The following is a 26,569-nucleotide window of genomic DNA, read 5'->3' as shown; positions in this document are numbered from 1 at the left end:
ATGGAACACAGACATTCCTACAGAAATGTTAGTCTTACTAAGGGCTTAAGACAGTCACCTGGATTACATTACACCCAAAAATAAAATAGGTCTTATAGGTCAAATGGACAATAATAGAAACTTCAGAGTACTCAATTTCAATTAAGAATGCTTATTTTAGTTATCTAAAAATCCTAAATTTACGTGTCAAGAATCATTACCAAACATCTTGCTGAAGTCGCTGGTACCTTGCAGCAAATAACTAATAATTTACACCCCTATCATCAAAGATTTAGTTAACAGTGTTAGAGTCTCAAGCACAAGCTTCAATGACTACATGAAGAGCTATAGTTTCTCTTTCTAAAGTAATACTTGGTCCTAAAAATTCAAGAAATTAAGATAGAAGTAGTCTTACTGATAGGTTCATAATAAAATTATTTCTGTGTACTTCTTCAGATCATGATTCCATGTCCTATAAAAGCTAAACAAGTTGACACTGGTCTCATTTTAGTGAGACTTTGAAGGAACAGTATCTAAAATAAAAGAATCACTCTCTAAGAATAACAAAATTAACATATGCTTTCATATGTTAATATAACCACAATTAACAACAAAATAAATATATACCTTGAAAAAAACACATGAGAAAGTTACAACATTTCTAGATACTCCTATAACTGTCTGCATATTCATACAGAAGAGAGCAGTGGCAGAATGGACTCAAACAGTGAATTACAAATGCCTGCAAATTACTTTGTTAGGAACTTCATGCTCCCCCATTCCATTTTTCTTAGGTAACATGCCTTCCCTGTGCCCTGTCTGCAAGAAGGAAACTGGGTGGTAAAAGAACAAAGTTATTCAATGCTAAAGTCTGCCATAATATGGGTAACTTAAGTAAAATAAAATAACCACAGTGCAATATAACAGTAAGCTAAATTTTTATCTGGCTTCACACCTAACAGTGTTTCACCAAAAAAAATTTTGATCTGTAATATAAATGACTTTTAGGAAAAGTATACAATGTTGCTATATATCATTAGTTAGAAATGATAAGTTGCTTTCACCTGACAAGTCATGGTGAATAAGGTCAGCAAAATTGGGGTCTTCACCCCACCAAAATATCCACAATTCTCTTCTTCCAGGTCTCTGATCTCGCCGCCAAACACCAAGTACATCTGCCTTAAGGCAGCGACTAAAACTGCTCAAAATGGGGTCTTCCTCTGTCACCGGAAACAGAATAGGGGCAGAAGTTGGGCCTTGCCACACATATCTTTTCCATTTAATTCCCGTCAAGTCAGCCTAAAGAAAAGAAAGCATGATTATTACTGCATATTCACTCAAAGTCAATAGTAGGCAATCTTAAAGCCCCTTATTTCATTGAAACATTACAATTTTTCAATGTATACTAAGGTGTTAAAGCAGACTGACCAAAAAAAATGATTCTTTGATCATTCAACAACCAAAAATTTAAGGAAAGGAACAAAAACAGCTAAAATATTAACACTGACATGTCACTGAATAGCAATAAATATGTGTCCCAAAGAAAAATAAAAGAAACTTAACAATGTTAAATATAAACATGTAATTTAATATTGCACACTTAGCAAACATTTCCTCTAAGTTCTGTTCCAACCGGTCGCGTTTATTCCCTGGTGTCACACTTGTTAACAGAAAATTAATTTTTAAAGACTCATCATTCCATGTTTATAGAAGTGATGGCTCTAATGAAAAGAAATGTGAACTATTACTGAAAAAATTGTTAGTTCTTCATGCATCCCTTTTAGGAAAAGTGAAATAGGTGCTCACAAAGAACTGTCAGATTTGTACTAGTCTATTTTCAAAGAACCTGATCCTAAAAGTACCAAAAATAGAGTCAGAGAGGATAGAAATGTAAAACCTGCTGCTATGTTTTGCTGCATCTGAAGAGATGCTGATTAATGGACACTGTACAAGAAAACATTTTATAAGAGAGAAGGGCATTAAAAATCCCAACTTGGCACGGTGAAAGAAATTCGAAAGAGGGAATCCAGTAATTCTTTAACTTAGAGGGGCAAAGCATAAGCTGCCAAAAATGAAACTGCTGATACATGACTGGCAGTTTACACTTGCCAACTAGTTGTGCTCCGCCCACTCAGTTCACTTACCTATCACATACTCCCTTAATATTTCTCCTAGCACACAAAAAAATGAAAAAAGAAAGTCACTGAAACTTGAAATCATGGATGAAGCTGAGCTACTGTCCAACTGAGGACTAAATATTTGCAACAGTTGGTAGTTTTCAAAGTCTTAACTTGGATGTTCCCAGAACTGGGCCAACCTATACAATTGTCATTCCTGCATCCAACTTCCCTAGACTTTTCAATAAAACGAGGAGCAGCCTGCTGAAAAGTATTCTAAAAACGCAAGCAAAACAAATACAAAAAAAAAAAAAATTAGTACAAAACCATAGAACCTCCTCCATTAGTCCGTTTCACTCTCACACAAACATAATGTTCTAATAAAAGCAAGATGGCTAGAAATTGTCAAAATGGCAAACTGTTTTCAAAGTTTAAAGAAAAAACATATGAAATGGAATCTACTGGTTTTTACAGAGAGATCTGAACTCATCGAAGGGAGAAACTAATCTTGTCTTAGTTTGACTCATTAGAAAATGTAAAACGAGAAGAGATTTTTGGTACAGAAGTTCCGGTGTCCTGTTAATTGGGGGAAACCAGATTACCAGAGTGAGGCATAAAGGCACTGGGAAAATGGGCAATAATGGAAAGTGGTAAGAAGGGATACATGGTCAAGAAGGAGAAAAGCAGTAGTTAAGCACGAAACACAGAGGGAAATGTGAGTGTCCTGCCAGATAAGAAGCACAAGTTGAAGACAAGACTACGGTGAGGAAGAGTCGGAAACAAGAAAAAAGAGCCAGCACTCCTAAACCAGAGCCTAGGATGGTGGGTGAGCAAACGTGTTTCCCGGGGTTGGTGCGAAGCTCCGCCGCCGCGCCGGCTCCGGCTGGGCCTAGCCTGGGGACTCGGGCATCTGGATCAGACCCGGACCCCCTCCCCCACGGCCCAAGGGCGCACCTCGCGGCCCCCTCCCCCACCGTCCCGCTCGCCGCGGCCCCCGCCCGCGGCCCCTGCACTCACCAGGCAGAAGAGGTTACAGTGACAATCTTCCAGGCTGGCCCCGTTCGGCACGAAGGAGGAACTCATCGTCCCTCACAGCAGCCGCCGCCGGCGCCACAACCCACCATCCGCCATTACCGCCGCCTCCGACCAGAGAGAGAAACACAGACACCGGGGAGGGCGGGGGGGTGGTGGTTGGGGGAGCGGTGGAAGAGGAGGCCGCCGGGCCGCCCGCCCTCCCCACCCACCCCCCCGCCGCCGCGAGCAGCCCCCGCCGCCCGGCCGGCACCTAGCCGCCCGGGCCCCAGGGCCGGCGGGAGGGCCGCGCCGCGCTTGCCCCGCGGGCCGGACTGCGGCCGCCGCGGAGCCCGCGGACGCTCGTCCCACTCCGGCGGACAGAGGAGATATGTGCCCCTGCCACAAGAAAAAATAATAAATTACACAATAAATAATTAAAATCGAGTCCGAGAGGGCAGAGACGAAGCCCTGGAGGGTTCTCCCGGGTGGGGAGGCGCCCGTAGAGGGGCAGAAAGGGCAAGAACCGGGAGAGAAGCCCAGGCCCCCGGCCCGGCAGCGGCGATGTCCTTAAGCCCAGAATCTCCTCAGTGGCGGAGGTGGTGGCGGCGTCTGCGGACTCAGACCATTCTCCGGCTGTGTCTTCGTGTCGTCCCTGGGCCAAGCCGGCCTAACGTCTGCTCTACTGCGGCCTCACCGCCCGGACGCCGTAGTCTCCCCCATTTTGTGGGCCCAGCGGGCGGTGTTTTTCCCCCTTTAATCCGAATTCTCGGGTTTTCCCTTCGCTTTAATGGCGGCCACAGGGACCAGCTCGCCCTCTCTGCTCGCCCATTGGCCGCCTTGAGGTCACGTGGGCCCGGGCTCCGTGGGGAGGAGGAGAGAGAAGGGAGTGAGAGAGGGCCGGGAAGCTTTCGGCGGAGGCGGTGAGCCCTGGGGACCGGACGGCCAGCTGGCGGCTACTAAGATAGCGCCATCTGCTGGGTGCCCCAGCAAGTGTAAGATGACCCCGGCCCAGGCCGTATCTTTCTCCTTGCTGGGGAATGTACAGTGCAAGAGGGTTCACATCACAAATCTGAGAATTACGTGGAAATCAGTTTAATTTCGTCGGAAAAGAAAGTGTTGCAAAAATTCCCAGGCACTTTCACTCGCAAACCCCTGAGCTTGGGAGTCAGACGATCTGAGATAGAACTTGGACACTTAAAAGTTTTGAGATTAAGAAAGAAATGTATGAGAAACAATATAGCTTGTGGTTAATAGCTTGAGAGTTAGAGCCACACTTGCTTGGGTTCAAACCTTGAGTCAGTCACTTCTTTGTGTCTTAGTTTCTTCATTTGTAAAACAGGGAAAAAATACCCCCTATCTCATAGGGATGTTGTTATAACACGTGGCCCAGTGCCTGGCACAGATATGCATTGCTAAGAGTTATCTATTATTGTTGTCATCGTTACCTCATAAGATTATTGTGAGGAGTTGAACAAGTCAGTGTATGTGAAGTGCCACTAGTGTAATCTCCGTGAGAACCAGAACTTTGTTTCTTACCGCTATATCTCTGATGCTTAAAAAAAGGTTCCTAGCACACAGTAGGTGCTTGGTATTTGTAAATTTGAAAATGAATGAATGGTTAAGAAGTGGGAACCAAATAAAATGTTATTTCCCTTCCCTACAAAACACTCAGTTCTTCACTAGATTACACTTCAACTTGAGTTCAAACATTTTCCATGAGAGTTTTGGAGAGGAGAGAGAGACTGAGGGGAAGGAAGGAAGGAAGGAAGGAAGGAAGGAAGGAAGGAAGGAAAAAGTAAAGGTGATTTAAAAGTTAGAAACATTAGTGAGTTAGGATTTACTATAATTTGACATCATAATTGCATTTGCAATATAAATGATAGACTTTTCCAGGTCACTTCTTCAGCCTTGGAATGAAAAGGATTCCTCATCCGCCCATTTGTTCATCTATGATGATTAAGAGCCCAAATCTTAAAGCCCAGAGCTTATAGAAAAAGTTCTGCTACTATTTCATTCATTTCAAACTATGAAATTAATTTCTCTTACTCTCAGTTTTCTTATTGTAAAATGAGGATAATAAAAGTACTTTTCTCCTAAAGTGTCTGGTGAATGAAACAGTGTAGGTATAGGGCTTGCCACAGTGCTTACTAAATGCTAGCTATTCAAACACTTTTAAAAATCATTATTGAGCACCTGCATGCTCAACTGAGTATTTCCTGGTCTTTGCTAGGCCTGGGATACAAATATGAATAAGATACCTGCCTGTCCCTCAAGATTCCTGAAGAGAGGCAATAAAGGAAACATTTCCCACAGAATAAGATAAAATACAATGGATGTAATTGCTTGAATAAGGTATGTATCAACTATGGCACAATAGGAGCTCTGGAGGAGGAGCACCAAAGTCAGAGAAGGCTTCTTAAAGTAGGTAGCATTTGAAATCAGATTTGAAGGATAAAATGAATTCTTATAAAGCCCTTTGAAGCAGTTAAATTTTATTAAGCCCAATTCAGATCCAAAGGCCACATATCAAAGTCAATTATACAACCAAGACTAATTTAATCCAGGAGCTCAAATCAGTCGAAGTCCGTATCCTTTCTGAGTGCCAGCACCAGAAGACAGCAATCCCCAGACCCCGTAAGGTAAGAACCCCTCTCTTCATCTCTCTTTCCCTGATAGAATCCTCAGACCTTTGTTCCCACTGCTTCTGTCACTCTGAAATGTCCTCCCTCACCTTTTATTTTATCTAAATCATTGCCATCCTCTTTAGAAGTCTTGCCCTCCATTGCTCAGTCCCCAACTTGAGCACCTTCCTCAGGACTCCAGAGGCAGGTAGAATCTCCTGGAAACATACCAGGTGCAAAGTAACATTTGATTGACCTTTCATTTGAATATCAGTTTTCTCAAAAAGAAGAGAGAGATAGGAGATAAGGGAAGAAGATCCAAGGGAAAATGTCTCAGAATGGATCATGAAAGGAGCGAGACAGAAAGAGAGGGGTGAAAGAGCCGAAGAGAGAAATTGAGAGAGAGAGAATGGAGAAGTAAGTGGAGGAAAAGGACACCAAACATGAGAGGAATGGAAAAATCATGGGGAGAAGAGAAAAGATCAATATCGGCACACAGAGAACGTGTCAATAACCATGGACCTTCTCTTAACATGCTATTTTATGTAATTTTAAAAGTAAAGGAAATAAACTAAAACAGTATACACACATTGTCAAAAAAGATATAGAAAAGTATCTTTTGTTTAGAAGATAAAGTGTAAAGATGAAAAACATTTAAACGTACATTATTTTAAAAATGCCCATAATGTCACCATTCATAATCAACCATCTTTTAACATTCTGATGTTTTTCCTTCCAGACTTTTCCATATATATATGTATATATATCTCCTACACAATTGAAGTTATACTATATATACATTTTACTATACATAATTACTATCTAGTATGTGTATCAGGTCATGTATAGACGGGGTATAGGTTATACAAGGAGCACATAATCTTGCTAGATATGACAATTGGATAGTTGGACCAACTGCGATCAAAACTCCACATCACTGCCTGCTAACTCCCCAACTTTCAGTTATTCATTAGTAAAATGTGTATGCAACAATAGCACCTAAATGTTAGAGTTGTTGCGGCAATTAAAAGAGATAATCTAAGTGAAATAGGAAAGCCAATCAGGAATGTTAAGGTGAATGTTATACGTTGCCTTGGACAATAATCATCTATTGTCTTTGACTCTTTGAAACGTGCATTTGCTCAGTGATCTACATTTAAAATTGTTCTTTAACTCCTCCACCCTTTTAAGGACTCCATTCTGAATGGGATAGTGGATGTGCCTGGCCTCCAGGAAGGGTGACAGTTACATCATCTAAGCAGAGAAAGTCCAGGAAAGGGCAATGTCTGACCTTAGAACTAATGTTCCCCACCTGTTCTGAAAAATCCCAGGGTCTAGAGCAGAGCTATCCAGGGGAAATATAATGTTAGCTACAGAAGTAATTAAAAATTTCTCAGTAGCCACATTAAAAAAGATAAAAAAGAAATAGTGAAATTAATTTTAATTATATATTTATCCCAATATAGCAGAAATAATATGATTTCACATGTAATCAATATAAAAAATTATTGAGATAGGGGTCCCTGGGTGGCTCAGTCGGTTAAACATCTGACTCTTGGTTTTGACTCAGGTTATAATCTCAGAGTCGTGGAATCAAGCTCCTCATTGGGCTCCTCGCTCAGCGCAGGGTCTGCTTGGGATTCTCTCTCTCCCTTTCCCTGTGCTCCTCCCCCTACTCGCACATGCTTTCTCTCGCATTCTCTCTCTCTTAAATAAATAAATCTTTTTTAAAAATTGAGATAGTTTGCCTTTTTTTTTAACCAAACCTTTCAAAATCCGTGTATTTTCACTTATAGCACATTTCATTTCAGACAAGCCACATTTCAAGTGCCCAATAGCGACACGTGGTTAGTGGCTACTGTGTTGGATAATACACATCTACAAAAGCTGCAAGTTAAGGACCAATTAAGCTGTGGAGTGAATGGTCTTGAGCCTGGGGACAATATTGATTTTCTTAAGGTCATGTTAATGGTTTAATGTACTTAATTCAATTTTTTAAAAAAGGCTGAGTGAATGCACAGACACTACTTTGTTGAATATAGAAATAAACAAAGTAAATTAGCAAGTTGAGCCAATTAAGAAAACATTTCAGTTCTAAGTGTCAAATATCCTAAACTGTCTTAAAAGTTGGCCTGACTTGCCATTTTTCTTAGTAGTGTAGCATCTACTCTCAAACTCAAGTTTCTCGATAAATATTTTATTCTAATATTAAGTTTGAAGTCAATTCCCCCCAAATTTCCTCACTTTGAAATTTGGTTTGTAAACCCTCAGAAGCAAATCAGATATCCCCTTCCCCCTATCTTTATTCTACTTGAGCTGGTCATTTGACTGTTCTGGATCTCAGTTTTCTCAATTATTAAGAGATTGGATTAAATAATTGCTATGATTTAACACCTAATATGTAACACTAATATATGTCAGGCACTGTGCTAAGTATTTTGCATGAATTATCTATTATCCTTTTCACAAGATTCTGAAGTAAGTACTGTATTATCCCACTTTTCTAGATTGGGATACTGAGGTTTAGAGAACAGCTTGCCCAAGGTCTATATAAGTATGCTAAAGGAGCCTAATCCATAGTGCGGCGCTCAATAGAAACTTCCTGCAGGGACAGTTGAAACTGAATCTTGAAGGATGAGTTGAGTTGAGCTAGGAAAAGATTCAGGTGAAAGGGGAAGGAGAGGGACAGAAGGAAGAGTTGGGGTAGGCGGGCGGGGGGTGGATAATGACTGGAAAGCTTGGTGTTAGTAAGAAAAGATATTTGGCTGAAGTAGTAACCCCAAGGCCAAATTATGAAGAGTTTGGATTTCATCCAAAAGAGAAGAAGTAACCATTGAAGAACTTTAAACATTAGAGTACAGAGTTAAGATTTGTTTTTAGAAGCAAGATGCCAGGAGACTTGTTGGGGGCATTATGGAAATCCAGGCAGGAAGTGAAGCTAATTAAGAGGGGCTTATCTAAAGTGAGATTGAGAGGCACCTGGGTGGCTCAGTCGGTTAAGAGTCTGCCTCAGGCTCAGGTCATGATCCCAGGGTTCTGGGATCAAACCCTGTATCTGGCTTCCTGCTCGGCGAGGAGCCTGCTTCTCCCTCTTCCCCTGCTTGTGCTCTCTCTCTCTCTCAAATAAAAAATTAAATCTTAAAAAAAAAATAAAGTGAGTTTGAGCCCCACAAGATTGAGCCCCACATCAGGCTCCAGGGTAGGTGTGAGCCTGTTTAAGATTCTCTCCCTCTGCCCCTCCCTCACCCCTCTAAGGAAGGAAGGAAGGAAGGAAGGAAGGAAGGAAGGAAGGAAGGAAGGAAGGAAGGAAGGAAGGAAGGGAGGGAGGGAGGAAGAAGAAAAGAAAGAAAACAAAGAGAAAAAAACATTCTTTCTGCTTCACATTTATTCCCTCTATTAAGGCATCAGCAAGGAAGATAGGAAAGTAGAGAAAATTGCTTTTGCAAAATGCTGAGCATTCCTTTCTTACTAAGCAGATGATTTTTCTCAGAACAGCCAATGTTGAGAGAGGAGACAAATGCAGTTCTCTGAACCTACTCCTCCTGCTAAAAAGTTCCAGACAGGACTTTGATCTCACAGGATAATTATTCCTACCCAGATATAAACAGGTTTGCAATTTTATTGTTCCCATCCCCCTGAAAAAGGTTCACAGGAATTCAAAAGATGTAATGAGCCAATAAAATAGGAAGATTATTCTAGAATCCCTTATTTCTATCAGATAGAACTTACATGTATGTAAGGGATTTAACAGTAACACAGAAGAAGGTAATAGTTTCATACCATTTCTACCACTAGCTTTGACATTCATTCATCCACTCATTTATTCAATTTATACCTATTGATATTTACTATGAGCAGGGTTCTGTGATAGGTGCTATGATGATAAGGCAATATGCAACAGTGTATCAGAAACAGATCTGACTCTAAAGAAGCTTATGAATTCTCAGACAGTAAGATACGTTAAATAACTGTAAGTTGGGTTTGAAAATCCCTAAAATGGGTGTAGACAAAATATTATGTAATTGAAAGAAGATGGGGCTACCCCAACTAATGGGGAACAAAAGGTTAATGGAGTAAAACTTTGCATTTAAAGTAGACAATAATTTATGTAATAAGATTTGGACTTGCAGAGATTTGGTGAAGAGCAATTTAGGCCACAGTTTCCCAAACTGGACTTTGAAAACAAGGTTCTGAAGAATATTGGAAATTCCACATAAAAAGCATTCTTGGTTGTGCTGGTAATTGGCCTATTTTTTCTCAAATTGATTTCCTCCTCTCCCTCTGCCATGTTTTGTATTTCAAGAGGTTGCTCCCTGCAAATGACATTTCTCAGGCTCCCTTATAAATTTCTTGTGGTTTGGTTTGGCCAATGAAGACAAGGGTAGCAGATGAGGGGCCATGGAGAGGGTAGGTCTTTCCTTCTCCCTGTGCTTCAGACAGTATCTCCAGTAGTGGCTGCATCCTTTTTGTGGCTCCAACTGCAGATGGACAGTCCCTCTCTCGTTCCAGCTTCTGCTGGGTAGTCCTGGCTCTTGGGCCGTATGTTTCTTATCTACCCGATGCATATTAAATTACCTTGAAACTTCACAGCTTAAAACAACAAATATTTTATTATCTTGCACAACTCCTGAGGTTTAGTAATCTGAGAATGACTTAGCCAGGTGATTCTGGCTCAAGGTCTCTCATGAGGTTGCAGTCAAGATTTGGCCAGGGCTACAGTTATCTCAAGGCCAGAGTAGGGCTGAAGAGTTCACTTCCAAGTTCATTCACATGGCTGTTGGCAGGACACAGCTCCTAGCTGGCCATTGGCCAGAGACTTCGGTATTCTGCCAGGTGGCCTCCTCACAGCTGCATACAACATGGCATGTTTTGTTTTTCCAACAGGAAGCTACCCAAGAGATCGAGGTACCAGAACAGAGCTGCAGTCTTTTTAATACCTTAATCTTAGAACTACCAAACCATCACTTCAGCCACATGCTGTTGGTAGCACAAACTAACAGCGATACAGTGTGGGAGGGACACACACAAGGGTGTAAATACCAACAGTCAAGGATACTTTAGGGCTCTAGTGGAGGCTGGCTACCACAGTCCATCCTCTGGTCCCAAATGATTCATGTCCCTCTCACATGTAAAATATACTCACTTTCTCCCAAAGTCACCAAAAGTCTCTTACAGCATCATCTTGAAGTCAACATGTCATCATGTAAATCAAGTTCCAGTGCACTTGAGGCTCCCTGAGGACAGTTCCTTAAGTATATCTCCTTGAGTACAGATCTGCCCTCCATTCACCCAACATACAATGGCAAGACAGGTATAATAGGTTAACTGCTATAGATATTCCTGCTTAAAAAGAGGGAAAATGGCAGGCACAGGGGAGTCACTGGTCCATTGTAATTCCTAAATCCAGCTGAGCAAATGTTGAAAGTTCCTTGATGAAGCCTCAAGGTCTCAGAATAATTCTCCCTGGCTCTGAGCTTCATGTTCTGGGGTCTTGGTTCTGACTTCCGAGTCTCCTCCCTTTTTCATGAAGGATCGCCTATGGTTACAGCTGAAGAGTCTTCTCAGCCTACTTCTTGCCAGTAGAACTTTGAGAAACTAAAGGCCTTTTTTCATTTTGTACTATCCCTATCCGTTTTGGTCCAAGATGGTGATCTTTCTGCATACATACTTCCATTAAAAATTTTATGAGTTTTCTGTCAATCTTATTGGATTCACTCCTTTAGACAAAAGCTATACCTACAAATATCTTTCTGATGAGATGGCTGAGGGAGAATGACCTTAAGTTTCCTAGATGCTTTATCATTTTATTAAGAGACTATGTGAGACATACCTTTAATCTCCTTAGAGGACCTTTTATCTGAACAGAATAATACTCTGACACACAACCTTAAATCTTTCTGAGACTTTGACAAAAGATTTTACAGTCACACCATTGGCTTCATTTTTGGACTGTGTTTTACTGGCAATGCCCTGGACTTGATCTTTGCTCAGAAGCTATATCTTATTGTTAGGATTGTTTACTATTTGGAGAGGTGAGAATTTTCAAAATCAGCAAATTCCATCTCCTTTTTGTTGAAAGTTCTTCCTTTATTTTACCTCTCTCTTCTCACATGTTACTATAGGCAACAAGAGGAAAGCTTTGCCTGGAAATCTCTTTTGCTAAATCACCCAGTTCATTAGATACATTTTCTACCTTTCAATAACGGCAGGCAACAGTGTTGCTGAACTTTTTGCCACTATATAATAAGGATCCCCTTTCCTCTAGTAGCCAGTAACATAACCTCATTTTCTTGCAAGCCTTCACCTAAAGTCTTATTAAAGATTTATTAATGGTTTCTTCAAGTACTTTGGACTTTCACTATCTCCAGAGTCCAGCCTCCAGTTCCAAAGTCATGTCTGCATTTTAGGATACAGGAGAATCGCACTTCCAGGTAGCAATATCTACATTAATTATTTACTTCTATGTAACATATTATTCTGAAACTTAGCAGTTTAAAACAACAAATATTTATTATCTTACACACTTTCTGAGGATCAGGAATCCTGGGACCTGGCTTGGCTATGTGGTTCTGGCTCAGGCTTTCTCATGAGGATATAGTCAGCCAAAATATCAGCTGGAACTGCAATTATCACAAGGCTTAACTAGGGCTGGAGAATCTACCAAAAAATGTATTACCACATCTGGGCAACACTACCTCCTCCCTTAGTCCCTAGAATCTAGGGGGTAACATCTCCCTCATATTGTTCATTTGTGGACTGTCCCAGTATTACTCTTTGAATTCTTGTAAAACATTAAAAACTAGTTTCTCATGTCAGATTCCTTTTATTGATTCCCTGGCATAGGTGCTGTTTTCTGTTCTGGATCCTGATTCATATGTTAGTCAACTAAGTCTTGTTGAGTTGAACAAAGTTTTGTCTGAAGTGAGCAGATTTCTTTACTGTGGGACTTTTCAGAGCTCTTAATATGCTAAATACATTGTAAATCTCCCTGAGAAATCTACCACAGACAGCATTTCCCAAATTCTTTTGATTATAGGCCCTACTTTTTGTTTTATTTTTATTTTTGTTTTATTTTTCCTAATAGCTAGGATGCAAAAACCATGAATTAGAAACATCATAGTTCAATTTGACTGGAACAATGAGCTTGTGAAGGAAAGCAGTAGAAAACGTGGTGAGAAGAGGGTAGAGGCTGAATGACGTAGGGCAAGGTGTTTGAACTTGATCCTATAGGCACTGGGGAGTCACTGAAGATTGCTTCCTGTTGGGTGCAGTTAGAATTGTTGAACTAAACTGTTTAATCATAGCAATACCCTATATTTTCCTTTTATATGCAGAATTACCTAGTATAATTAGTGAAATAGAGAAAAGAGAATTACATTTCCTCAGGAGGAAAGAAAATACTTCAATGTATGTTCATAAAAAACAGCTTTGTCAGAGAAGTTAAAAGATAGAGGAATTCTTTTGAAAAGAATTGGTGATAAGAAAGGAAGATGGAAGTCTATCTCAGGGAAATAATGAGCTGGTAATTAGAAAGAGTATAGACATCTTTTCAGAAAAGCAATATTTAAATGTTAGTGTGTCCATGAGTTACCTATTTCTGCAAAACAAATTATCCCCAAACTTTGCGACTCAAACAGTAACATTTATTATCTCTCATAGTTTCTGTGGCTGTTTGGGTCTAGCTTAGATATTCTCATGAGGTTAAGTCAGATGGTGGTTGTGACTACAGTCATCTGAAGGCTTGACTAAGGCTGCCAGATCTGCTTCCAAGGTGGCTCACTCACACGAATGGCAAGTTAGTGCTGGCTATGGGCAGGAGACCTCAGTTTCTCTTCACGTACGTTAATTTTCAGGGGTCCTTGCACTCATGGTGACTGCCTTTCCCCAGAGCAAGAGATCAGAGGGGCCATGGCAAAAATTATAATGCCTTTTATTGATTAGCTTCAGAAGGCCTACATTGTCACTTCTACAGTAATCTGTCACAAAAATCAGCCCTGATTCAATATGGGAGGGGAATACCAAGATATGAGGATCAGTCTAGGTTATCTTGGAGGCTAGCTACCAGAGCATATTTTCTATCTTAATAAAAAGACTTATATTCTTCTTACAGGAACGATCTTGACCTTTATGAAGTTCTTCTCTATGAGACTACTCCAAAGGTAAACTACTGCCCTTTCCCTCAATGATTTACCAAATAGAGGCAGTATGGTATATGAAAAGCATAAACTTTGGAATTAAAGATTTCTCTCCTGACTCTGCTAGCTGTGTGACCTTGTGCAAGTTACCAAACTTCTCCAAACCTCTGTTTACTAATCTGTAGAATGGGGGTAATATAACCAAATGAGGATTAAATGATACAATATAGTTATAGTACTTAGCAAAATGCCTGTAAGAGTGAGGGCTCAATGAATAATAGTTACTATTAACAATTTGGGCAAGCAATGCTACTACCTGTGAGTTCCCCTTTCAGTCTTCAGTTCTTATCTACTCCTGGTGCTACATAGCACCTGTGATTAGTGACTTTTTTAAAGTTTTTATTTTCATTCCAATTCATTAGCATGCAGTGTTATTTTAGTTTCAGGTGTACAGTATAGTGATCAACAATTCCACACATCACCCAGTGCTCTTCTCAACAAGTGCACTCCTTAATCCCTATCACCTATTTAACCCAACCCCCCATCTGATAACCATCAGTTTGTTCTCAACAATTGAGAGTGTGTTTCTTGATTTCTCTATTATTTTTCTCCCTTTGCTTCTTTGTTTTGTTTCTTAAATTCCACGTATGAGTGAAATTATATGGTATTTTCTTTCTCTGACTTATTTCACTTAGCATTATACTCTCTAGCTCCATCCACATGGTTGCGAATGGCAAAATTTCATTCTTTTTTATAGCTGAATAATATTTGTGTGTGTGTGTGTGTGTGTGTGTGTAACATCTTCTTTATCCATTCTAATTGATGGACACTTGGGCTGTTTCCATATCTTGGCTATTGTAAATAATTCTGCTATAAACATAGTGGTGCATGTGTCCCTTGAATTTGTGTTCTTGTACTCTTTGGGTAAATACCCAGTAGTGTGATTGCTGGATCATAAGGTAGTTCTATTTTTAACTTTTTGAAGAACCTCTACACTGTTTTCCACTGACTATACCAGTTTGCATTCCCATCAACAGGGCATCGGGGTTTCTTTTTCTCCACATCCTTGCCAACACTTGCTGTTTCTTGTGTTTTTTATTTTAGCCATTTTGACAGGTGTGAGGTGATATCTCATTGTAGTTTTGATTTGCATTTCTCAGATGATAAGTGATGATGAGCATCTTTTCATGTGTCTGTTGGGCATCTGCATGTCTTCTTCTTCTTTTTAATATTTTACTTATTTATTTGAGAGAGAGAGAGAGAGAGCAAGCACATGAGCAGGGGGGAGCGGCCAAGGGAGAGAGAAGGAGAAGCAGACTCCTGGCTGACCAGGGAGCCTGAGGCAGGGCTCAATCCCAGGACCCTGAGATCATGACCTGAGCAAAAGGCAGACACTTAACCAACTGAGCCACCCAGGTGCCCCCATCTGTATGTCTTCTTTGGAGAAATGTCTGTTCATGTCTTCTGCCCATTTTTAAGTGGGATTATTTGTTTTTTGGGTGTTGAGTTTTATAAGGGATGGAGATATATATATATATAAAACAGGTACGTCATTTGCAGATATCTTCTCCCATTCTGTAGGTTGCCTTTTAGTTTTGTTGATTGTTTCCTTTACTATGCAGAAGCTTTTTATTTTTATGTAGTCCCAACAGTTTATTTTTGCTTTTGTTTCCCTGTCTCAGGAGACATATTGTGATTAGTGATTTCAAAATGTTGAAATGAAGGAACTACAAAAATGACAATGATTAAAAAGCTTAATTTATGGTTGTATTGCTCCTTACTTTTCAGTTTTCTCTGGATGCAAAGCAGTCTATTCAAAATGAACTAGACTTTTTTTCAAAATCTGCTTTTTTTCATAATAATGACCTTCAGGAAAAATAAGACACTGCAACACCACAAAATGATCATTAGATTATAAATCTGGGCTTAATTTTCCCAAAATTGGACTTTGGAAAATAAATGTTATAAATCTTGAGAAATTTTAAGAAGTATTGAATAAACTTTGGAGGTATTCACCTTTGTAAGACTCTTTTCCTCTATTTTCCAGATGGAAAGGGGAGAAGAATAATACTTTCTTAAGTCTTTTTATATATTCAAATGCAGAATAGCCATGACCAAAAAATGAATTACAAAGAATAATCAGGAATCTAAATATGTACACATTTTGAATCAGTACGAAATGGGCTTGACAATTTCCAATGCAAAACTATTCCATACTTTGCATGTATTTATACCTTAACCACTTTATATACTTTAAAAAACTTAAATAACACTTAGAAAACACACAAAATGAACAGGTCTGCTTTTAAAAAAGAAAAAATGAGTAAACCAGATTAAGAATCTATGATTTTTTAAAACAAAATTTACAAAGCAGCTACAGATTTTTTTTTTTTAAAAACTGTCAACACGAAGTATTACATGTTGGCTTATATTCTTTTGTGCAACTCAGCGATGATTCATAAAGGACCACAGCCTATATGGATATAATGGAATGCCACGTAGCTACCAAAAACAGTAAGAGCCTCACTTAGGTCTGTACATGGAAATGTGTATAGAGGAATATAAACAGGAAAGGAGAAACACAAAATAGCATACTCTGATTAAACTATGAAAAACATATGCCTATATAATGTAGTACAGTGGAAAGTACAGAAGAGCTGAGTTCTAATTGTGACACTTGGCTGGGTATTGACATCTCAGCAATTTATCTGCTTGTTCTCAGCTTCCTCAGCCATGAAGTGAAGAATTTGACCTATAAAGAAGGCCATTCTCAGTGCTAAAGTTTAGTGATTCCATAGTTCAAAGATTTGGAGGGACATAAATATAGTTGATTGTTTAATATCTTCTTTTCCATAAAGTTGTTTAGGTTAATAATAATTTTATTTTTTTCTTCTTTTTTAAAAGATTTTTATTTCTTTATTTGTCAGAGAGAGAGAGAGAGCACAAGCAGGGGGAGTAGCAGGTGGAGGGAGAAGCAGGCTCCCTGCTGAGTAAGGAGCCCAATGTGGGACTCGATCCCAGGACCCTGGGATCATGATCTGAGCTAAAGGCAGACGCTTAACCTACTGAGCCACCCAGGCGTCCCCAGGTTAATAATAATTTTAGAAGGATACCACATGTCTTCAGTAAGACATAGGAGGGACATAATATTAATCAAGAAATAAGATTCAGTGACAGATAAATACACTATTTTATTTAAACATCACTAAAAAAAGGAAAAGGCAATAGGAAGTCACTGTAGGTTTTGAAGTAAAAAAGTGACATGATAAAAGTAGCATTTTAAACCAGGCAGTAAATCATATCTGAAAACAAGAGAGAATGAAGGCAGAATGATCCATCAAAGGGTGATTGACAATAAACTAGGCATGAAGTGAGGAGGGCTTGAACTTGGGAGGGCACATAACTTATTCATTTATATATTTGGCATTTATGGACACTCACTGGGCTAAGTGCAGGGGGAGAAAAAGATACTGTGAGTACAGTCATTCTTCATCCTCTTTCCTAATTTAATTTCCTTCATAGAATTTATCATTACCTGAAATTGTGTTCGTTTATTATTTTATTGTCTCTTTCTTTTTCTTAAAGATCTACTTATTTATTTATTTATTTGTCAGACAGAGAGAGCACAAGCAGGGGGGAGTGGCAGGCAGATGGAGAAGCAGGCTCCCTGCTGAGCAAGCAGCCTGATTTGAGACTCGATCCCAGGACCCCGGGATCATGACCTGAGCCAAAGGCAAATGCTTCACTGACTGAGCCACCCAGCTGCCCCTTTTATTGTCTATTTCACCCTCCAGAATATAAATTCCTTGAAGGCAGAGAGTACCATGTATATAATTACTCAATAAATACTTGCTGAATAAAAGAGTAAGTGAAAATTATATTGAATCTTATAGACAGAGTCAAACATCTTTTCTAGTATATTTCCATGGCTTTGTAGTTCAGGCTAGTTTAGCAATAAAGGCCCTTACAGACCGTCCTGCTGTGTTTATGAAAAGATTAACTCAAGAAATTATTCCTATGACTGCCCTCCTTTCAGCCTACTACTAAAGTATTTCCCCATAAATTTTGTTTCCCTTCTATTCAGAAATTCTTCTTCCTTTGATACAAATGAAGCTAGAAGAAAGAAATGATTATCTATGCTTTACTCTCAGTTCTTTGAGTTACTTGTATCCAGATATTTGATTATTAATTTGATACAGTGGTGAAATGCCCATTAGCTCTTTTTTTTTTCTCTTTTTTTGCGACTTCAGTTCACAAACTTGGCTGAACTTAAATCATACCAAACACCTCTTTCAAAACTGTTGGGCGATGGGGCAGAGGTGAGGGTCAGAGCCGGGGAGGAGAGTTCACAAGGCCAACAATTAGCAATGTGGTCTCTATCCCAGTATTTGTGGTTTTTACCGGCTTTAGAACTACTTATCTCAGCCAAGGGGCTCCAACACTTCTCTCTCTGAGCAATAATACTTGAATCTGCTTTCCTTAAAAGTAATAGCATTTCACAATTGTCGAGTAACTTAGAAGTTTACCAGATGCTTTTTACCCCCATAATCTTACTTAAATCTTATTTAATCTCTTTATTCTCATGCAGGTTATTTAGTACAAGTTTTTCTAGGAGAACTAAGGGGAGACTTGAGTAAGATGTGGGAAAAGGAAGTTCATAGATAGTTATGAACTGACAAAATGGTAACGCATAATCATGATGAAACCAAAGCTGTTTCAGCTGGCTGAGGTTCTTCACTCTGGATAGGGTTGATTTGTTATCATCTGAGGGCTGATGTTCTCCTCTGTCCTCTGTGGTCTGGCATCCATAATTAGTTGTGTTGGAAGGCCGACACTACCACAAATGGTATGGAGGACCTACTTGTCTCTCAGTCTAGTTGGTACCTGGCTCTGTCTTCCCTGCAAGCTGGAAACTAGCAGTTCTTCATCTCATTTCTCCCCTCCAGGTAAACTCTCTATTAGCTTGGCCTTAGGGGCCTGTTGCCGCCTAAGGAATAAACGATTCTTCCTTTTGTTCTGACATCTCTCCTCTAAATTATTTTTCCTATTCTCCTGGCCTCAGATTATTTCTATCTTTTCCTTTTGTTGCTTTTGTTTTTCTGATATTTCCTGCAACTGTACTTGTTGATTCTCTTTTCATCTTGTATGTGGGCAGCTGATAACCTGTTCTGTCCCATTATCTCAGCTTCATGATTCCACCCACTTTCTTGGGTATTAATCACTCAGGTGCCCTGGGGAACTGTGACTTCCCAAAGTCATCTCATTACATTTTTACCAAGGCCAGCCCAATACCTTAGGGACCCTGGTAATAAAATAATAATAACAATTACCATTATTGAGTACTTACTGATGTGTACTGCCAGGCAATTTACACAAATGATTCTATTTAATCCTCCACACAACCTTATGAGGTCAAATTTGAAAAGGTAGGTCAGCAGAGGCTTTATTTGCATGATTGTAAATAAAACCACATACGAAAGATAGTGACTGGATATGTTGGGGCATATGACTAGTCCTATACAGTAAGACCCCCATTCTCTCAGGACACACTTAATGGAGATTGTACCATATGTAGAGAATATTTACCCTGAGTGGAGAGAAAGATAAATCCTGGTGTATGTTTACTAAATCTAGAGACTGCAAATAAAACCTATACTAATATTTTTTCTTATGTTAGTCACCATACATATACTAATATTTCTTATGGAAGTTACATTAGTAGCCTTCAGTCAACCAAACCTCCTGGCGTTTACACCCTTATGTAGTCCTTCCCCTCAGGGTTGGGCCTATCACTTGTTTTTAAGAATAGAATACAGTAGAAGTGACACTGTGCCTGTTCCAGGCCTAAGCCTTTTTTTTTTTTTTTTAAGATTTTATTTATTCATTTGTCAGAGAGAGAGAGAGCACAAGCAGGGGGAACAGCAGGCAGAGGGAGAAGCAGGCTCCCCCTGAGCAAGGAGCCCGATGCAGGACTCAATCCCAGGACCCTGGGATCATGACCTGACCTGAAGGCAGATGCTTAACCGACTGAGCCACCCAGGCATCCCTAGGCCTCAGCCTTAAGAACATCTGACAGCTTCCACTTTTCTGCTTTTAGGAGCCCTGAGTCACCACTGGGTAAGTTCACATGATAGGGAAAAGCCCTGGCACTGCATGGTAGGAAAGAGAGGTCTTACCTCACCAGCATCCCAGCTGAGTCTGGCCTTCCAGACATGCCCAGTGAGGGGTCAAATACATGAGTGAAGCTATCCTGGAGATTTCCAGCCTCAGCTGCCAGCTGACTGTGGCCATGTGAGAGACCCAAAAGAGGCCAGCAGAACTGATAAGCAGAGCACCAACCGTACAACCGTGAGAAATTAAAAAAAAAAATGATTGATGTTTTAAGCCACTACATTTTAGGGTGGTTTATTAAGCAGTAATAGATAACCAAAACACTATTAAGGTTTATAATGTAAAGATTATGGTTAGTTTGGAATCTCATTAGATACTATTGAGTCAAGAGGCTTAAGAATACCAGAATCCTACCTTAGACCATAGCCACCCCTTGCCCCCCACCCCCCAAGGTGTGGAGGGAGAAATATATACAGTGGACAGTGGCAAAAGAAAACAACACTTGCATTTTAGTTAGGCTTGCTCTCTCTGGTAAGGTAGTCTGAGGACACCTGCCTAGAACTGGAGGTTTACAGGGCCTTTTTTTTTTTTTTAATTTTACAAGGTAAAATTAAAAATATTTAGCCACCAGGAAAGCCAGGAACCTGCCTAATCAAAATGGACACTAGCTGAACCAGGCTGTACCTTCCAGTGTAACTCCAACCTGGTTGTTTCCTCTCTCTAAGCCTGGAGGCAGGCCTGGGTTGGAGTGTCACTCAGTCCTATGGGGACAAAGACAGAAGAGCCCAGAGAGATCCGTACCCATGTGTGATCCAAGCACATCATGCATGATCTTGACTGGAGGGAAAAATCACCTGGTCAATGTCTTGGAATCTAACCAAGCAAGTTAGCCACTTTTGTCATGGAGGTTAAGGGAAACATGAAGGGTGATAAGGAAGAAACTCTGGAAAATTCCCCCGCCCTAGACCTTTTACATAGTATCTCATTTAATTCTCACAGTAACTGTGAAAGGTAGAAATTTTTCTTGCCATATCACCCATGAGAAGTTGAATGGGAGGTTGAATACTAGAGAGGTTGAATGACTTGTATTAGGAAGTACAGGGGTGGGTTGGAGGAGGTTGAGAAGGAGAGGTAATTTTTGAGTATGGCACATTGTGAAGTCACTTCCATTGTCATCTCAGTTGTTTTCTGTTCAAGTGAAAAACAAAGTCAAAGGAAAGTTCTGTACTGTTAGAGGCACCCAAGGAAATAGGGCCCAAAGTCACCCTTTTTTGTGGCTTGATTATAGCACAGGTGGGAAGAAGGCATCTCTTTCTACTTCAGCAGAGAAGTAACTGCACACCAGCTGTGGTTGGTGATATGAGTCAGTGTATAGCCACTCAGAAATGCATATGAAACCTCCCCTCCCCCCATAAATCCTTGAGAGATACAAAGGGGACCTGAGGTTCTAATGACCTCCTTGTAGAGGCTGCTACTGTCCATATTATCCAATTGTATTGTCAAACTAGAGTAGCCTGGAGAAATGTCTGCTACACAAACATCACATCTCTGACAGAAAACTCTGTATTTGTTCCACCCCCACATTCTCCATTCAAGTTCCCAGAAGTTTGCAATTATCCTCAAAAGATGTTTCCAGACAAGGCTTACTCAGCTTCGGTTTTCAGTAGGATAACATTATTTTGTTTTGTTTTGTTTTCATTTCTTTGAGCTTGGCTGACCATTCTCAGTCTACCCTAGGCTGGTGTGTAAAGGCCAGTCATGAACCACATACCTGTTCCCATTCACTTTTCACCTGCTTGTTCTTTCTCTCCTAATCCTTCACTTTTGGCCCTCTATGCCAATTTGATATCTGCATCTCTCTCTTTCTTTGTGTGAGCCCCACTTCATTCTCTGCCGGGTTTTACTTTCTCCTGCAGGCTGCCTGGACTTTGACCTCTTGCCCAGCTTTCAGTTACTCTAATCCCTCTGGCTTGGTATCCTATATTGACTTAGCTGAAAATCTTCATATCAAGCCCCACGACTGCAGAATTCCACCAGCCAGCTGCACCTGGGTGGCACCTGGTGATATATATCATCCAAGCCCTGTGCCAGGGGAAAGAAAACTATCTGACAAAAACAATGGCAGAAGAGAAGGAAGAGTTGTTTTTAACCTGCACTTGCTGTCACTGCCAGCCAAATTTCTACCTGCCCGCCTCTTGGCTCCAAGAGATTTAGGAAGGATTAAAAAATATATATACACACACACACACGCGCGCGCGCAAGCACACACACAGACACACAGACACACACACACACAGACACACACACACACATATATATCCTTGGTTACAACAATTTTGGAAACTGGTTGGCAGTATCTACTAAAACTGAACATATGCATATACTTTTACTAAACAATTCTACTCCTAGATACATTCACAACAGAAATGCACACATATGTTCACCAAAAGACATGTACAAGAATGTTCATAGCAGGACTATGCATGATAGCTGGAAACTGGAAACATTCCAAATGTCCAATAGCAGGAGAACGGATAAACAGTAGCAGATTCATACAATATGCTAATATAACAATGAAAAAGAACAGACTCCTGTTATGCATGACAACATGGATAAACCTAACATACACGATGTTGACCCAAAAAAGCCACACGCAAAAGAATACATAATATATGTATTCAATATATATAAAGTTCTAAAACAGACAAAACGAATCAACGTTGCTAGAAGTCAGAAGAGTGATTACCATATGGGGAGTGGTAACCAGGTGGGGACACTGGATTGGATGCTGATAATGTTTGTTTCTTAATCTGAGTACTGATTAAACTAGTGTGCTCACTTTGTGAAAATTCATCCAGCTGTACACTTGTGATTCATGTATTTTCCTGTATATGGTTTACGTGAATAAAGTGAATGACAGAAAGAAAAATTTCTTTGCTTCCTCCTGAAAATGTAGTTATAAAGGACACTCAAGTTTAGTGGCTGAGTAAATGGGTTTCCTTGTGTTCCCACATGTCATTTTGAAAAACCTAGCAATTCCTGTTAATCTATAAAACCTCCAAGTGGACATCACGGTATTTGGCAGGACATGATCAGTGGTATGGCACATAGCCAACATTACACAGGTTCCCAGGTGGAATGGAAGAAACATAATTGTGGGCCTACCCCTAAGAAGGAGTCAGGAGATATTCTGGGACAAATTAACCAGCTGAATAAGACAGCTGCAGGCTGCAGAGCATGGGGCCACAGCAAACTGGGATGCTGTCAAGGGTTAAAACTGTAATAGATGATCACAGAGATTATCTTAGTGAATTACATGGCCAGTGACACTAGGCAGAGAATCAGAGGCTAGGTATAGGGCAACAGGATGGAAATGGAGATCATTAGGACAGATCAAGTAGTTTGGTTAAAAAAAAAAAAGAGCATGGAAATGAGCAGCCACAGGCTTTTTAAAAAATTTATTTATTTATTTGAGGGGGGAGGGGCAGAGGGAGAGAGAGTCTTAAGTGGACTCTGCACTGAGAGCAGAGCCTGATATGGGGCTCAATCTCGCAACCCTGAGGTCAAGACTAGAGCTGAAACCAAGAGTCAGACACTTAACCAACTACACCACCCAGGCACCCCTACAGCCATAGGCTTTTAATTGGGTCTTTACAGCCCAGCCTCTATGAATTGGTAAAGAACTATGAAAGAGCTGAACTGTTCTAGACAAAAATCCTCTACTCTTTCTGCTACTATCCAGTTTCCATTCCTGGGCTCTTTGTTTTGGTGACATCCCTCACTCACATCCTACCTCCCAGCTTCCAGGATTTTGGTCCCTTGAACATTTCTCAGCCCTGCTGGCTTCTATAATTTGGGCATTTCCCATCACCTGGGGTGAGAAATCCCACACTTCAGCCAATGACCTCCTGCCCCCAAACCCTGACTCTCCCAGCCCCCTGTGGGTCAACAATACTCCTCTCCTCCAGTCACCATCACCCTAGTAGGGTGGGGATCCTGGATAGAAAGAAAAATAGCAGCTGGAACTAAGCAAGGCTATCTCCTCAGAACTTAAGATCATGTCTTTGCTGCTAGAGCCACCACACGCCTTCTGATACTTTGTCCCTGGTGCAGTTTGTTCCTTTTTGGACTGTGTTGCTGTAGTTGGCAAACCCATGGAAATTGGCATGGAAATTTATAATAAGGTCCACTAGTGTCTGTCTGCCATGTTCAGAATTCCTCCAGGCTATAGTTCCTTCCTGTCCCCTTTGCTTCAACTTATTCATCAGCTCCCTTGTTTTCCCACTTATATTGGTTCCACACCTTGGCACCACTCTAGGACAGTGAGGGTAATAGGCACTCTGTTCTGGTCCCTGTAGGACGCAACCCTACTTGGCCACCTTTGTCCTATTTTATCCTACCAGGATAGAATAACCAAAATTTCTTTGATTCTATAGTATTTCTTGCTGTTTACATGGCTATTTGACATTCTCTTTCTTAAAATGTTGCAAACTAAGATCTGAACCAACAGCAGCAATACAGGGTAGTGGAAGTCTGTATTTTGGAAACTGATAAAATGGGATTGAATTCCTGGATCTATCTATCACCTGCTAGCTAGGAGACTTGGGCCAATAAGACAAAGGCCAATTAATCAACAAAAATCAAGAGTGAGTAAATAAATTTCCGAGGGCGGAACAAGATAAGATGACCAAAGTACATACAGTCTGCAGGGAGGAGAGCTATTGATCAATCAAGCAGTTGGCCTCAAAAAGGGTCACAGGAAATGTGGCAAAGGCAGAGTTAGAAGAACAGACGGTCCCCAGACCCAACAGAGAAGGACTCTCAGTATAGAACCAACATGCTCTTTTAGCCTCAACAAAACCATTACAGTTCTCTCACCCTGGTGAGAATGCATCTTTGGTAAATCTGGTCTGTAGCCTTGCTCGTCATTGTAACTAGACGGTTAGGAGCGGGAATGAGACTTGACAAAGTTCCCTGGAACTTGGCTAGCTTATAGGTTTATCTGAGTGTCACTGATGGAAGGAGAGGACTTGATTGGATCATGGACCTGATCAGTAAATCCCCGTGGGCAGTACTTAGGTCCACAGCCTTCCCAGTTAATAAAACGGCAAGATTATCTTTCTAAGAAAAATATTTAATGTGTCTAGCAGTGTCTAGCAGTCTTCCTGGTTATACACCACAGTGGGGAAATAGAAGCAGCATTCTGTCCTTGGAACATCTTTTCCCTTTAGATGTGCAATGCCAAATACATCTTTAAAGAGTTCCAGAAAGTCAGTCTGAAAGCCCCTGAAGGAATCTTTTGTCTGTTTTTATATAGATGAGCTAAGTTAAGTTCCACAGAAAATTTGGGAGGCCATGTAATATACTGGAAAGGCTACGAGTTTTAGTGCCTGACAAATCTAGTTTGAATTCCAGCTTTACCACTCAGCAGCTGTGTGACTTTGCACAAATTATATAATCACTCTGAATCTCAATTTCCCCAACTATGAAAAAGAGATAATATCTATTAGAAAGTTGATTAATGTGTATCTCACTATACCTGACACATTGAAGCTAATGACACTCAGTAAATGGTAATTCTCTTTCCTTTCTGCTGATTTTTAAAGGACAAAGCCATATCTCATTTCTTGTAGTAAGGTTCCCTCCATCTAGTAACCTACTTGTAATTTTTATAAACATACTTGACTGCTATCTTGATCCTAGATGTTTTTTTTTTAAGATTTTATTTATTTATTTGAGATAGAGACAGTGAGTATGCATGCACGCGCGGAAGAGTGACAGAGCATTAGCTGGGTCGGCGGGAGAGGGAGAAACAGGCTCCCCCCTGAGCCGGAAGCCTGACACAAGGCTCCTTCCCAGGACCCCGGGATTGTGACCTGAGCCAAAAGCAGACCACCTCACCGACTGAGCCACCCGGATGCCCCATGATCCCAGATGTTCTCATAGGAACATAAAAGGATGTGTAACTTGAGTGTGTAACTACAGAATAATTGCTCCCCTAAAATGACCATCTCCTAATCCTTATAACCTGTGAATATGTTACCTGACTTGGCAAAAAGGATTTTGCAGATGTGATTAAGGTTAAGCACTTTGAAATGGGGAGATTATTCTGGATTATCCAGGTGGGCCCAACTTAATCACAGGAGTCCTTAAAAGCAGCGAACTTTTCCCAGCTGAAGTCAGTGAAAGGGAGATGTGACAATGAAGAAGGGTCTGAAAGATTTGATGTAAAAAAGGCTCAATACACCATTGCTGGTTTTGAAAATGGAAAAGTGTGGGGCACCTGCCTGGCTCAGTTGGAGGAGTGTAGGACTCTTGATCTCAGGGTTGTGAGTTAAAGTCCCACACCGGGTGTGGAGATTACTTAAAAATAAAATCTTTAAAAAAATAATAAAATGGAAAAGTGTACCATGAGCCAAGGAATGCAGGCATCCCATAGAAGCTACAAAGGGCTAGGAAACAGATTCTTCCCTAGAGCCTCTGGAAAAGAATGAAACCTTTCTAATATCTTGATTTTAGCCTGGTGAGGCCATGTCAAACTTTTAGTATAGAACTATAAAATAATATATTTGTGTTGTTTAAGCCCTAATGA

At 40.4% G+C, this 26,569-nt stretch overlaps 1 protein-coding gene across 3 annotated transcripts in view; it reads right to left on the bottom strand.

Moving 5' to 3' along the window:
* MED13 (mediator complex subunit 13) overlaps positions 1-26,569 on the bottom strand; it is a 269,001-nt gene that overhangs the window by 93,014 nt on the left and 149,418 nt on the right. For 2 of the 3 annotated variants that reach the window (XM_087854559.1, XM_087854560.1), the window contains one exon: positions 1,044-1,278. Coding sequence is in view for 1 of the 3 variants with exons in the window: in XM_045773567.2 (XP_045629523.2) it covers positions 1,044-1,278; positions 3,114-3,179 (301 nt within the window). In the remaining 2 variants the exon portion in view is untranslated. Of the gene's footprint in view, positions 1-1,043; positions 1,279-3,113; positions 6,332-26,569 lie in introns of those variants that run through there. The other variant, XM_045773567.2, reaches the window with a different exon arrangement.

This window comes from Ursus americanus, chromosome 23, assembly GCF_024610735.1.
Source record: "Ursus americanus isolate L20-20 chromosome 23, mUrsAme1.1.p, whole genome shotgun sequence".
Taxonomy (NCBI): Eukaryota; Metazoa; Chordata; class Mammalia; order Carnivora; family Ursidae; genus Ursus; species Ursus americanus.
The sequence above is the reverse complement of the archived record's forward strand: the minus strand, read 5'-3'. Positions and strand labels throughout refer to the sequence as shown.